This window comes from Rhinatrema bivittatum, chromosome 5 (assembly GCF_901001135.1).
Source record: "Rhinatrema bivittatum chromosome 5, aRhiBiv1.1, whole genome shotgun sequence".
Lineage (NCBI taxonomy): Eukaryota > Metazoa > Chordata > Amphibia > Gymnophiona > Rhinatrematidae > Rhinatrema > Rhinatrema bivittatum.
This window is the reverse complement of record NC_042619.1, coordinates 328,630,852-328,646,255: the sequence shown is the minus strand read 5'-3', so window position 1 is coordinate 328,646,255 and position 15,404 is coordinate 328,630,852. Positions and strand designations below refer to the sequence as shown.

At 45.6% G+C, this 15,404-nt stretch overlaps 1 protein-coding gene across 1 annotated transcript in view; it reads right to left on the bottom strand.

Moving 5' to 3' along the window:
* NLGN4X (neuroligin 4 X-linked) overlaps positions 1-15,404 on the bottom strand; it is a 213,351-nt gene that overhangs the window by 164,649 nt on the left and 33,298 nt on the right. The window contains exon 3 of the mRNA XM_029603293.1: positions 984-1,773. Coding sequence (XP_029459153.1) covers positions 984-1,773 — 790 coding nt within the window. The remainder of the gene's footprint in view (positions 1-983; positions 1,774-15,404) is intronic.

The window sequence follows — 15,404 nt, the reverse complement described above, 5'->3', positions numbered from 1 at the left end:
AAACAAAAAAATAATATCAGTATGCTCCTTGGAGTAAAAATATGATTACTTAGATTCTCTTACTTTCACCTTCCAAACTGAGCAACCTCCTGTTTGATTTAAAACCGTTAAATGTAACTGATAGATTGTATTAATGTTTACTGTGATGAAATCATTGCCATTTTAATTCAGATTTCATTCATTATCTCACGAGAAGCCTCTATTCTATCTTTTGAGGCACAGATCAGGTTTTGAGGACAGCTGATGCATATGTAAATTAGCTCTATTCAAATGGAAACTAATCATTTCTTGAATTAGACCTACTGTATGAAAAATCGTGCCTTGCATGTGCATGTTGATTTACTGAAATCTGATCAGTTTGCAGCTCCAAAGATTAAAAGGGAGTACCCCCCCCCCCCCACACACACTCTCTCTCTCAATGAACACAAATGTTTTTACACATCATTTTTTTTACCTTCCGTGGCCAGAAGTCAGTCCTTTGATGATATGGTTGCATCACAAAGGCCAGTGAGACCTGTTGTGCTACTGAGGTATTTGTATAAGCAGCAGTACTTCCTTAAATTGCTTAACCTTCTGTGGAATATCAAAATAAGCAGTCTGTTGACTTGTGGCAGCTGTAATGAATATATGATATAACAGAAGGAATTTCTGATGCCCCAATTTAAAACTGGGCTGATTTAGACATTTTTTTGTATTGTACAATCTTTTTTGATGGACTAAGACCTCATATGCATTCCTTCACACCATTCTTTCTTTTGGGACTTGACCTCCTGTAGAACATCCCAACAGTTTCCAGAATGCTCTGCAGTTAAATTTAACTGTAGTAAACTGCAACTTGACATAAAATCCCTGTTGATACACAAGTATGCTTTAATCCAAAGCACACTATATTATTTTATTCTTTATATTTTAAATACAAAATTTGCTTCAAAAGAAATAAATACAAGCTATAAATATGTTATACTGAATAAAAAGCAACCTACCCGGTTTTGGCAAAGTTTGTCCAGTATGTCATTACTACCGCACTAAGCATGACATCATTTTTGGAGAAGTTGCAGTTGAAGAGTTCGGTGGGACCAATCATGGGAATGCCAAACACATAAGGAACTTCATCACCATGTGCTGAGTCAGCCCAGCTTGGCTTCATCTCACTTTGGCAGTGGTGATAAAAAGCATAGAAATATGTTGGGGACCCGTACTGGGCATGTAAGTCAGCAGTAGCAACAGCAGGGGCAACCCACTGGTGGTCAGTAAACAATGCTACAAGGGTCTTTCTTCGTGTCTCAGGATTTTCTTTATCTGCCCAATCAGTGTACATAAATTTAATGGTTTCCCGTAGTGTGTCTTTTCCCTCTGGGTATCCATATAAATTGTCCACAAAATTGGAGACAGAGAAATCAAACTCATTTGGAGAAACACCATCTTCATTGTCAACAATGCCATCCACAAACTTTAAGCCTTCCCCTTGGTTTACTCCAAGCATTATATCATAGTTAAGGAACTCCCCCTGCTCCATTAGAATCTGAGGGTCATCTGGAATGACATCACCATCAATTACTGGCCCAAAAGCAATGTGGTATGTGGCTGGAGTGATGGTCTGTTGAATGAGTTCTTTGTAATTCTTATCCCGAAGGCATTCAACCAAGTCAATGGTATCCAATATGTCACAGCCCACGTTTTCTGCCAATATCTGAGTATACTTGGCAGGCTGGTAGTTCACTGCCCAGCTGGACAGTGCTGTTCCACTCTGTATGATTGCCTTCTGAAACAGGCCTGCAGGTGCAAATTGTATAAATGCAAATGAAAATGTTGAATATTGCAAAAAATAGCTTTTACAAAGCAAAGAATACTTACAGTGTACCTAACTAATTTGAATTCTATCAAATAAGCATACATTGTAGTATTATACAGATTGCAATCATTTCCACTAATACAGGATCACATTAACCTTTTTTCATGATAGTTGTTATCTGGACAACAGTTAAAACATCTCTCCTCTTTGACTTTTCTTATATGACCAATATGGGGTTTACAATTCAAAGAGAAAAGCATGCCATTATCATTATTAAGCATCTTTAATATCTTTCCTTATTATCAGGTACTTTGAATAATTCAAAACAGTCTTGACTAAAGTTAAGAAGGTACGATTATTAGAAATTACATCTTTTTTGTCTATGCAAATGATTTTTATAAATAAGTATTTCATTTGTTTAAAGATCAAAAGGTAAATTGTGCACACTGACTCTAGTCTCTCAGAATAGTTGTATTATGAATTGCAAATCTTGGAAAGTATGCTTAGTTGGAATCAGTATAAGAGCTTGAATTGTAAGATTATCCCATTCTGACCCTATGATGTATTGTATGGAGAAATCTTTTTTTCAGCTATGAAAAATGGTACAATATATTGATCCAATAGAATTTCCTCTTTCAGTGTAGCTGCATACATATCTATATGTAACCTTTAGACTTTAGATAGACTGTATTGATTGCTAGAATGAAGGGTATGTTACCATTTCAAACCACTAGGTGGCACTTACTGGTAATATAAAATGCATTTATATGGCTGAGCAAACAATGGGTTGGTGTGTGACTGCGTCAACATTTGGAGATTGAGTCCCCTGTTGGGCAGGAAAGAGCTGTTTTCTCTGACTGTTGAATATATTCTAAGATTCCTGATAAAGTGTCACAGGGCTACAAATGTGACTCAGAATTAAGATACAACAGGCAGCCCTTCTTAGTATATGGCAAATATATTATTTGGGTGAAAAGCTTTCTTAAAAATCAGGCTTTGATTCAAATAGCTGTGATAGAATTTACATTGAATCCAATCAGAGTTGTATAAGGGTAAGTAATAGGCTGTGATACTGACCATGATTCACACCTGCTGCAGAAGTATGCACCTATCAAAGGTCAAGTAGTTCCTACATAAAACATAACTGCTCCAAATGATACCATCTTTATGTCTTTCAGCACCTTCTGCTGCTATGTGACCTTAAACTAAGTGCTGAAGCAGCCAGAACTCTTTCTATGAGAGTTCAATTCATCTACATTTCAAGTTTAAAACAGTTTGGAAGAAAAACATTCACCATCTAATGAATAAAACTGAATGCATACTATGTTTAAAAAAGTGATGCAGAGACCTGCTTAGGAATAGAAAATTGCATTGTACCTAACACACTCCTCCCCCCCACATACACGTAAGGGTAGATTTTAAAAGGGCCACATGTGTGCCCGTCAACACGCATATCTTACCGCACCCAAAAATGTGTTATTTTATAACCTATGGGGTAGATTTTCAAAGGGGTACGCGCGTACCACCCGAAAACCTACCCAAAACCCCCCCTGCGCGCGCCGAGCCTATTTTGCATTGGCTCGGCGGCGCGTGCAAGCCCCGGGATGCGCGTAAGTCCCGGGGCTTGCATGGAGGGGCGTGTCGGGGCGTGCCAGGAGTGACGTGGCATTTCGGGGGTGTGTCGGGAGTGACGCGGCGTTTCGGGGACGTGGTTCCGGCCGGGGGCATACCGGGGGCATGACAGTGGCCCCTGGACCAGCCCCTGGACCGGAACATGGAGCGTGGCAGCCGGCCTGGCGCGCGTAAAGTTACGCCTGTTTCCAGCAGGCGTAACTTTCGGGATAGAGGTGGGGGGAGGTTTAGATAGGGCTGGGGGGGTGGGTTAGGTAGGGGAAGGGAGGGGAAGGTGAGGGGAGGGAACGGAGGCAGGCTGCGCGGTTCGGCGCGCGCAGGCTGCCGATTTTGGGCAGCCTTGCGCGCGCCAACCCCGGATTTTAATGGATACGCGCGGCTATGCGCGTATCTATTGAAATCCTGTGTACTCTTGTTCGCGCCTGGTGCGCAAACAAAAGTACGCGTGTGCGCAGATTTATAAAATCTGCCGCTATGTGTGTAGGTTATAAAATGTTCTCATGTGTGCTACTTTCCTACAGCTCCTTGTTAGGTGAAGGAGGGAGAGAGAGAGCAAAAACCTCTTCATAGGTCTCAGTCTGATACTCTCTATATGGACCATTGTAAGGGCACTTTGATTCAGGGTGATTTTTCCAGACTTGGGTTGGGGTTAGGCGAAGAGGCATCCATTATAAAACTGACACCATTAAAGAATTTTTGACCTTATAAGTGATTACAATTCTTAAACGAGGAGTTGATTTGTACACTGCAGTGTCTGCTAGCTGCAGTGTACAAATCAACTCCTTTTCATCACTTATAAGGTGAAAAATTCTTTAATGATGTCAATTTTACAATGGATACCTCTGAATGTTTCTGTAACACCACTACCTCAAATCCCGAAAACTCACCCCCCAATCAAAATGCCCCTTTACAATGGTCCATATAAAGAATATCAGACTGAGTCCTATAAAGAGGTTCTCTCCCTCTCTCTCTCAGTCCTGCATCTAATATACAAGGAGTTGTGGCACCCACATATGGTATGCATGCCAGCTGAGACAAATTTGGAGTTACACACATCAGTGCTGGAACACCCTGTCCCTTTTTCTGTACTTGTGCCCTTCCTAGCTATTTAAAATTTGCATAGCTCCAGTGCCGCCCACTTACACGCATATGTGGCCATTTTTGCACGTGCAAGGCTTTTAAAATCTACCTTATAGGTTTTAGACTAGGACCACTCATATTCAGGTAATATATTATCCACTTCATTGCAAAATTCATAAGACCAATTATCTCTTTTTGGAAATGTGTCATGACTCCTGATGTCACCAATATCTCGAAGCAAATGTAGGAGGTCCGTGAATATGCTGCCATCATTTTATTGAAATTAAGGGCAAAAATTGAAAACTACTAGCTAGCACTTCAATCACCACATTAACTCATTTACATATACTCAAAACCACTAATACTCTCCATCTCAATAGGATTCAATGGGGAACAATTCAAATTTTGACTATAAGGCTAGAAATTTTTTTTTTTAAATATACACTCATGCACAGAGATTATTGTACACAGGAGTGAGTGATTACATGTGTATCAGAAGTTAAAAAATCTGAACTACTTTCTCATCCCCAGTAGATCAAAAAGAGATGGAATGAATCAAGCCCTGTGTGAATAAGTCATATAGCCCCATATAAAAGAGTTGGAGATAACAAATACCAGTCATTCTTGCAATTCTAAGACATTAAGACAACTAAAATTATATAAATATGGCCCTACTGGCTACTAGATGGTGCAGTGATATCAGAACTGGTAGCTTTTACTGTTAAAATGGGGGACTTTTAAGCTCCTGAAGGTTCATCCAGCATGCAAAGGGGGTTGGGTATGCTTGAGTGACAGTGTGGCCCTTCGCCTAAGAGGTATGCACAATTTGGAATATAAAAGAGGGTGTTCCATGTGCATCCAAGGCTGTTCACTAAGGAAGAGATCTTTGAGGAAGGAGTCCCTGGAGGATTTAGAGTCATTGGAGAGGGAACAGGTGCTACTCACTGTGGGGCCACAGGTTCAAAGAAGAGATCTAGAGAGTTAAGAAGCTGGGAGGAATTTTTGGTATTTCAACAAGTCCTCAAGGAGTAACCTAGAAGTGGTTAGAGTTGAGATGCTTCCAAATGTCCTCAAAGGAATTGAGGAAAAAAGGAGTCTGATACAAAATGAATTTGAAAGAAGGAGGAAACTGAGAAAGTGGAGTTTAGAGTAAAGAAAAGGAGCTGTGCTGCAGGCCTACAGGACCAAAGGAACAGAGGTAACTGTGTGGCATTTCAGTGCAGGGCTGGGCAACCTGCATCTGCCTAGGGAAGGGTCTGAGTTTACTTGGAGCCTTTCTATGAGCTATGTGAAAAAGAAATTGATGAGGAACAGGTAAAAGCGAGTTTGAGAAGGCATGGAGGTAACCTGCATGGGGATAACCTGCACAGAGTGTCAGCTACTACCATGAGTCATTACTGTCAGCTCGATCCAGTATCGTCCGCTCGAGGATTGCCCGTCTGTAACGTGCTCGTAGCGCACAATTTGGGCGCGCAAGGCAGTTCGGCGATACAGTGTCCAGTTTCACGCGTCCGTATCGCTTCTGAAAACAGACGCATAACCCTTTCCGCACCCGGCATGTAAATGAACGAAAAAGCTGTATAATGAAGGAATTAGCTATTCCCCTGCGATACTGTAACGGGCGCTGATATTATCTCCTCCGTAACCCGCTGTTCTGCCGCGGCCTTAACCTGCTAGTTTACCGCCTCCCCCTAGTAGGAGTTAGTGTAGTGTAGTGTAGGGTAAAAACATTGCTTACCCGCCCTGGTCCCGTCCGGTCTCCTGCAGCCCCGTCCGGACCGGACGGGGCTGCAGGAGACCGGACGGGACCAGGGCAAAAAAAAAACAAACGAAAAAGTAGCAAGGCTCGGGCCTGCTATGGTAAGTGTAAAAAGTGTAAAAAACAAAAAACCTGTGTGTTATATAAAAAAATAAAACAATTTTAAATACCTGTCGGAGGGCCGTGGGTCCAGGCGGCCGGTGGGCGGCGGGCAGCCATCAGCGGCATCCGGTAGTCCCTTCTCCCTTCCTCCCTCCCTCCCCTGCCTGGATGAGCGCCAAAATTGCACGGGCGGGTCGGCAGTGGGGGGGGGGGGGTGGGGGGGCGGCAGCAGGATCCGGGAGCGGCGGGTAGGCAGCAGCGGGGTCCGGGGGGTCCGGGGCAGCGGCAGCGGGGGGGGGGGGGGGGGGCAGCAGGAGCCGGGAGCGGCGGGTAGGCAGCAGCGGGGTCCGGGGGTGGCAGCGAGATCCGGGGAGCCAGCAGCGGCAGCATGTTCGATCGCGCAGGCAGGTAGGTGGCAAAGTAAAGATGGCCGCCTGCACGGGAAAATCGTGCAATTGGCCGCTGAAGACGTGACGTCACGACGTTTGGCGTCACGGGGTGTGACGTCACGTCTTCAGCGGCCAATTGCACGATTTTCCCGTGCTGGCGGCCATCTTTACTTTGCCACCTACCTGCCTGCGCGATCGAACATGCTGCCGCTGCTGGCTCCCCGGATCTCGCTGCCACCCCCGGACCCCGCTGCTGCCTACCCGCCGCTCCCGGATCCTGATGCCGCCCCCCTGCTGCTGCCCCCCCCCCCCCCCCGCTGCCGCTGCCCCTGCCCCCCCGGACCCCGCTGCTGCCTACCCGCCGCTCCCGGATCCTGCTGCCGCCCCCCCCCCCCCCGCTGCCGACCCGCCCGTGCGATTTTGGCGCTCATCCAGGCAGGGGAGGGAGGGAGGAAGGGAGAAGGGACTACCGGATGCCGCTGATGGCTGCCCGCCGCCCACCGGCCGCCTGGACCCACGGCCCTCCGACAGGTATTTAAAATTGTTTTATTTTTTATATAACACACAGGTTTTTTGTTTTTTACACTTTTTAAACTTTTTTACACTTCCTGGTGCCTGTCATTTCAAATGTCATTTGAAATGACAGGTACCAGCGCACCCAGGTTACTGTATAGGCGCTGTTACAGCGCCTATACAGTAAAATGGGTTGCGCGGGCATAACCCTTCCCTAACGCTTCACAGCCGCGGCATGCATTTGCATGCGATTAGAGGAGAGTATCGGGGAGTTAGTGAAGAGAACTGTGCGTGCGGGGAGGAAGGGTGCGCCTGACACTACCTCACTGTTTTTACCGCGGCCTTACTGGATCGAGCCGTGTGTTAGTAGCTATGGAAAGGCTTTGTTTTTTCTGTCTGGGACCCAGAAGATCTGGAAAAAGATAAAAGAAAAATAATTGGGAATGAATAAGTGTTTGGAAGAGTGTGGACTGTTACTTTTGAATTTTTTATTTTTATTTTTACTACTGTAATGGACTATGAACTTAACATGTGGTTTGTGTTATTGAACTAGTTAATTATGGAAGTAACTGTTTTTATTTTGGAGTACAGGCATGATCTAGACATTGCTCTTTTCATGGGAGTGTCCTCAGCTAATCTGGGTTTTGTAGGTGATCCTGCTCCCAATTCATCATACCTAGAGAGTGTGAAGTTTCCCCCACCCTGGTTAAGTTCGACCAGTGTACCCCAGGGCTGGGAAGGTGACCCCTGGTGAATGAAGAGTTATATAAATCAGCAAAATCACATTCACTTTATTTTCTAATCATGACAAACATTCACAATTGTATGCTCTACAACTTTCACTCATTTACAGATGCATACCTTTTTAAAATTGTGATTCTGAAAAGCTGACCCTTAGTCATGAAATATCTCTGACATATTCTTCAATTCTGTTGTGATCTAAGATCGCAATCCAATTAAAACCACATGCTAGAAAATTCTTGGATTTCAAAAAGATTTTTGATCATGATCTATGACCACTGCCTTTAAACTCATTGCTATTTGAAATACTACCATGGGGTATGGCTGTGCAAAATCAGTACATGATTTGCACAGAGGCCTGACTAAATGGTACACCTCTCCATTCTCATATGTGATGAAGGACAGGTGTTTCTATGTAACATAGGCAGATACTGTACATATTATAGCACTAATACATGGTGTATGCATATTGTAATGAAGCACCACCTGGTCTGAGGAAAGAAAAACGGAGTTGTACTAAGAAGGAGAGCACCAGCACCCGAGTTAGACAGCAGAGGGCACTGGGGGGTGTAAAAAGAACTACAACTCCCAAGTTTATGGAGGCACAGCTTGACCTATGGGCCCGAGAGGAGGCGGAGCAGGCAGCTGTGCAAAGCAGTAGTGAATTAGACACACCTGAACCCATGGAAATGGAGGAGGAGGGCGTGCCTGAATGGTTGACCTGGTCTGAAAAGACCAGCTCTTCAGAGCAGGAGGTAGAGATGGACATAGATTCCCAGACAGAGGAGTCCTCGGACTCAGCCATGGAAACATTGTTGGGGAAGGGCTGTTTTAAATTGCTGAGAGGAATGCTTTCCCCTAAAGCTAAATTGCAGTAGATTATCTGTTTGTTTGGTTTGGGAAGGCCGTTACCTGCTGCACAACTGAGGGAAGTTGGGGCGGGTTGTGCAACTCCCAAGCAGGGCGGTTACTTGGCAAAGAAAGCATGGTGTTGCAGCCTTGTGGAAAAGGGAGTTTTTCTGTCCAACTGGAGATTGTCAGTAAAGGAACTTTATCCGAGAGAGTGTTATGTTCTGACTGTGCACTGTTGTTTTGTGTTTTACCTGGGGGGGGAACTTGCTGGGACTGTGTGCCAAGCTGTTCCAGGCTTTAAGGACTGGCTACGCTGAGGCTGGAAGGCCAGAAGCAAGGCCAACCAGAACCAAAGGAGCTGCTAGGGACTAGCAGCAGAGGATATTAAAGAGAGAGGAGTCAGAGTCGTGGACTGCTTGGAGTTAGACTATCGACTAAGGAGTGACTTTGGAGGGAGACCACGACAATATTTGAATCAATATGTGTGTATATAGGTGTGATTAACATGCAATTCTTTGATCTTAACACTATTGTTGTTAGTATTGACTTAAGATGTGAATTTAACTTGTACCCCTTCCAAATATCTTAACAGCATGAGCAGTGAGAACAGTAAGGAATCTACACAATTCACTCTCATTATTTACTGCACAATGGCAGGTTGTCAGTGCTCAAATTTAAATAAAAATCTTATCCCTCAATCTTTGTATCATGAGCACAGTTGGTTCCTAATGTCTTATTTGTTCAGACTTATAGACCACCTGGGATCATTTCAGGTACCGTAGCTCTGAATAAGTAGAGCTTTGCTATTTGTTGCAATTATTAAAAAAAAAATAATGGGCCAGATTTTCAAAGCCCTACATGTGCCGGGCCTATTTAATAAAGGCCCGGCGCATGTCTAAGTCCCAGGGCTTCTAAAAAGGGGTGGGGCAGGGAGGGTGTGGGGAGGTCCAGTAGCGGGGCGGTGCCAGAGGCCTCCGGCACAGCGGCCATTTGCCACTGTGTTGGAGGATCATGTGCTTGCAGGCTGCTGGCGCGTGCAACTTGCGCCTGACCAGAGGCAGGTGCAAGAGGTAGAATAAAGGTTGGGGGGTTAGAATAGGGCTAGGGGGTGGGAAGGTTAGGGGAAGGGGTAGAAAGGATAGAGTAAGGGGAAGGGAAGTTCCTTCACAGGCCACTCCTAAATTGGAGCGGCCTGAGAGGGAATGGGGGAAAGCCGCAGGCATCCGTGCACGCAAGATGCATTAGTGTGCTCCCCTTGCATGCGCCGACCCCCAATTTTATAACATGCGCACACCTGCATGTGCATGTTATAAAATCAGGCGTCCATGTGCGTGTGCCGGGTAGCATGCGTACATGCATGCTTGCACATTTCTTTTAAAATCTACCCAATGTTTGCAAATCCCATTCAAAATATGAAAATGAATTTGCATGTCCATTCACCAACAGATTTGACAAAATATGCATGTGTGTGTAAGCGAGAAAGAGAAAGAGAAAGGGGACAAAAAAAACTGTCGTGAGTGCTCGTCAAAGACAAAGGCCCAGGCAAGGAAGCTCACATAATGTTGATAAATGAATGGCGATACAGATTGTGTCAATGACAGTATTTCATATTATCATGAATAATTGGAGGTAAGTAAATAAATACTAGAGATGTGAATCGTGTCCTCGATCGTCTTAACGATTGATTTCGGCTGGGAGGGGGAGGGAATCGTATTGTTGCCGTTTGGGTGTGTAAACTATTGTGATAATCGTTAAAATCGTGAGCAGGCACACTAAAACCCCCTAAAACCCACCCCCGACCCTTTAAATTAAATCCCCCCCCGAACCCCCCCCCCCCCAATGCTTTAAATTACCTGGCGATCCAGCGGTGGTCCAGAACGGCGGCGGTCCGGAACGGCCCCCTCAATTGCATCGTGTTGTCTTCAGCCGGCGCCATTTTGCAAAATGGCCGCCGCAAAATGGCGGCGGCCATAGACCCAAACGATTTGCCGCAGGAGGTCGTTCCGGACCCCCGCTGGACTTTTGGCAAGTCTTGTGGGGGTCAGGAGGCCCCCCCAAGCTGGCCAAAAGTTCCTGGGAGTCCAGCGGGGTTCCGGGAGCGATTTCTTGCCGCGAATCGTTTTCCGTACGGAAAATGGTGCCGGCAGGAGATCGACTGCAGGAGATCGACTGCAGGAGGTCGTTCAGCGACCGCCGCTGAACGACCTCCTGCAGTCGATCTCCTGCCGGCGCCATTTTCCGTACGGAAAACGATTCGCGGCAAGAAATCGCTCCCGGAACCCCGCTGGACTCCCAGGAACTTTTGGCCAGCTTGGGGGGCCTCCTGACCCCCACAAGACTTGCCAAAAGTCCAGCGGGGGTCCGGAACGACCTCCTGCGGCAAATCGTTTTGGGTCTATGGCCGCCGCCATTTTGCGGTGGCCATTTTGCAAAATGGCGCCGGCTGAAGACAACACGATGCAATTGAGGGGGCCGTTCCGGACCGCCGCCGTTCTGGACCACCGCTGGATCGCCAGGTAATTTAAAGCATTGGGGGGGGTTCGGGGGGGGGGATTTAATTTAAAGGGTCGGGGGTGGGTTTTAGGGGGTTTTAGTGTGCCTGCTCACGATTTTAACGATTATCACGCCGGCTGAAGACAACACGATGCAATTGAGGGGGCCGTTCCGGACCGCCGCCGTTCTGGACCACCGCTGGATCGCCAGGTAATTTAAAGCATTGGGGGGGGGGGGGTTCGGGAGGGTGGGGGATTTAATTTAAAGGGTCGGGGTGGGTTTTAGGGGGTTTTAGTGTGCCGGTTTTCCTGCCCTCCCCCTTCCCCCGATTTACGATTTTTTAATGATAAATCGGGGGAATTGGTATTGTATCGTGGCCCTAACGATTTTTGACGATTTAAAATATATCAGACGATATGTTAAATCGTCAAAAAACGATTCACATCCCTAATAAATACTATAACAAGTATAAATCCAATTAAATCTAACCCTTTATTTTCCAATTATGGTGGACCTAAGTATGCAATGAACCAAGCTTAATCATTAAAAATCACCCCATACATGCTACTCTTTAAATTCTCACAACACTCACATCCATACCACACACTTTCATACTTTACCCCAACTTCAACACAATCATACCCTTCAATCATCTTAAATGGATTTTCTAAAAAAAAAAAAAAAAAAAAAAAAAGATCTACTCCTAAGAAGAATTGGACTGAGTTTAGAAAATCCATTTAAGATGATGAAAGAATTGGACTTAAGATAAGGGAATATGTTTGTGAAAGACATTGATTCACCATATCTTTGTAGAGATATATATATGGGAACAAGTGTATTGTCGTAAAAGTAATGTAATATTGTTAAATTTTGGAGCTTAGAAACTCATGGTTTTATGGGCACTGAATGTATGGCCTCTTGTATGGCCAAGGACGGGTCCTAGCTCCGCGGCACACCCTGATTGATTCCCCAATATAAGGAAGTCCCTGCTTGTACTTCCTTGCCTTGGCAATAGGGTCGGCATTTGTGCTAGATTGTCACTGCATTTGAATCTTGCTCCAGTCTGTTCCAAGCCTCGTTCCAGGATCCTTGTGTTCCAGTTCTGTTCCTGCCTTGTTCCTGCTTCCTAGTTCTCCAGTGTCCTCCTGTTCCTGTTCGTCTGTTTGTCTCCTCAGGTAGTACCTCTGGACTGTCTCACTGGTACTGACCTCGGCTTGTTTCTTGACCTGCCTGCCTGCTGCCTGCCTTCTGACTCCAGTCTGTTCCTCGACCTGTCTGTCTGCTGCCTGCCTTCTGACCTCGGCTTGCCTGTGACCTCGTCTGACCTCCGGAATCTGACTTCTGTTTTGCTGACTACTTCTCAGACTGACCCCTGGACTCTGACCTTTGCCCGCCTGACCACGTCCCTAGATTCTGGCTCTGTTCCTAGCCTTGTCATCACCTACACTCTTCTGGTCCTCCTCGTTCCATTTGAACTCCAGTCTTGAACCTTACTGCGCTCCCCTTTTGCCTGAAGGCATGCCGGACTTCCATCGTTCCAGGAAACCTTGCAATGCCCACCAATGTCCAAGTGGCCGGGGTCCCTACTGGCTCCTCCCGGGGGGGACCTCGGGCTTCCAGTGGTGAAGCTCATCCTAGCCTCTGTCTCTTCCAGTGCTCCGCCCCCTGGAGATAGTTGCTTCCTGGTCCCTACCAGGGAGCCATTTTCCACTGCTCCAGTTCAAGAGTCCACCCCCGAGTGCAACAGGAAACCTCAATCGATTTTCAGAAAAGTGTGTTCATAAGGTGCTAACTAAATTTAAAGCAGATAAGGCAAAGAGGCCAGTTGGGATACATCTGAGGGTACTATGGGAACTTAGAGATGCCCTGGCAGCTCCGCTGACTGACCTTTTCAATGTTTCCTTAGAGTCTGGAGTAGTACTGTAGGACTAGAGACGAGATTATAGTTCGTATTCATAAAAGTAGAAGTAAGGAGAAGGTTTGGAACTATAGACCGGTTAGTCTGACCTCTAGGGTAAGCAAATTATGGACTCACTGCTAAAACAGAAGATAGTGCACTTTTTAGAACCCAATGGCTTGCAAAATCTGAAGCAATATGATTTTACCACACGTAAATCTTGTTAGATGAATCTGATGAATTTCTTTAACTGGGTGACCAAGGGAGAGAGCTAGATGTGGTGTACTCAGGGTTTAATTTGTATACAAAATGGAAGAGTAACAATGGAACGGGGAAGGGGAAGGTTGACTGAGGCCAGGGTTAGATGTGACCTGTATAATTGGGCTGGGTATGAACTTTTTGTTTCTCAAACACACATGGATATTCTCCGTACTTTTCCTCTTCTTTATCCCATTGATTCTCTATCCCCAGCCCCTACAAGTGCTCAAACCCCCAGCCAGCCTTCACCTACCAATGCTCAATATAAAGGATGGCTGAGGGTTAAATGCTGGTGGGGACTGGGGATGGAGGATCATTGGGGTACAGAGGAAGAGGGTAGAAAGAATGTGCCTCTTTCTATCCTTCTCTTTTCTGCCCCGGTGATCTTGTTCAATGTCCCCAGCCCACCCCATCCCCATGATTCCCCCAGTGCTTATTGCCCCCATGGTTCCTCAGGTCCAAGAAAAATGATGGCAGAATGCTGTTCCGGTTTGCTTCACTAGAAATTAAGCCCTAAGTAACAGTCGCCAAAAAGGGGGTGAATTAGCACAAATTTGAAATTTGTGAGCAGTAGTGCCAGTTATCAAGGCCAGGCTCGAAGCTTGATGATTATTATTAGTTCTCGCAAGTTCAAACTTGTGCTAATTCAGCCCCCTTTTGTGCCTGTTCTTTGATCTGCAGCATCTGCTCTGAGATTACATATCCCCCCCCCCCCTCCTAGGGAGGAGGATGGAGAACAGGAAGGGAGGGACTGAAATAGGAAGCAGAATGGCTGTTTTCTGCTCTGTCTCCTCCAGACTCATCCTTTTTCTTCTTTTTTCTTGAGGGGAGGCACTGGAGCAGAAAATCCCTGCTGTTTTGCCTCTAAATCTGAAAAAAAAGTGGTGGAACTCCATTCCTGACTGTTATCTCACAAATCTTGGCTTTATTAAGGCCTTTTACAGGGTTCTGTATAGGAAACTAATAAATAAATTGAGCCTCCTTGCTATGGGACCCAGTGATTAACTGGGTTAGAAACTAACAGAATGAGAGGTAACATAGGGTAATGGTAAATGGAGTTTTCTCTGAGAAGGGGGATGCCTCAGTCCTTGGACTGGTTCTTTTCAACATTTTCATGAGTGACATAGCAGAAGAATTGTTGGGAAAGGTTTGCCTTTTTGCTGATGACACCAACATCTACAACAGGGCAGACAGCCAGGAAGGCATGGTAAACCTGAGGAGGGATCTAGTGAAATATTGAAGAATGATCTAGCATCTGGCAACTAAGATTAAATGTGAAAAAATTTAGGGTAATACATTTAGGATGAAGAACCCAAGGAAAAGGTACAGTATTGGAGGTGAAATTTTTCTAAGCATGATAGAAGAGCAGGATTTGGAGGTGATTGCATCTGATGATCATAAAGTGGCTAAACAAGTGGATAAAGCAATGGAAAATGCCAGAAAGATGCATGGCTACATAAGGAAAGGCATGGTCAGCAGAAAAAGGGAGGTGATATTGCTCCTGTATAAGTACCTAGTGAGATCTAACTTGGAATACTGTACAATTCTAGAGACCGACCCTTCAAAAGGATAAAAACAGGATGGAGTCAGTGGTTTTTGTTCTAAAGCATATGGGAATAGACTTAAAAATCTAAACATGTACACCCTAGAGGAAAGGTGATATAGGGCAGATATGATAGAGACATTTAAATATCTCCAAGGTTTCCATGCTATTGTGTTTGGTGGTTTGCAGGTTGGCCCCGTGAACCGCTGCTCTTACCTCCAGTCCTGATGCCGCTGTGACTTCTCCAGAACATGGCCGGGCAGGCTGCCACACTCCAGCGAGACCATCACTCCTGTGATAGGATGCCACCAACTTCCTGATGCTGCTCTAGACACGCGAGTGTGCTTCTTCCC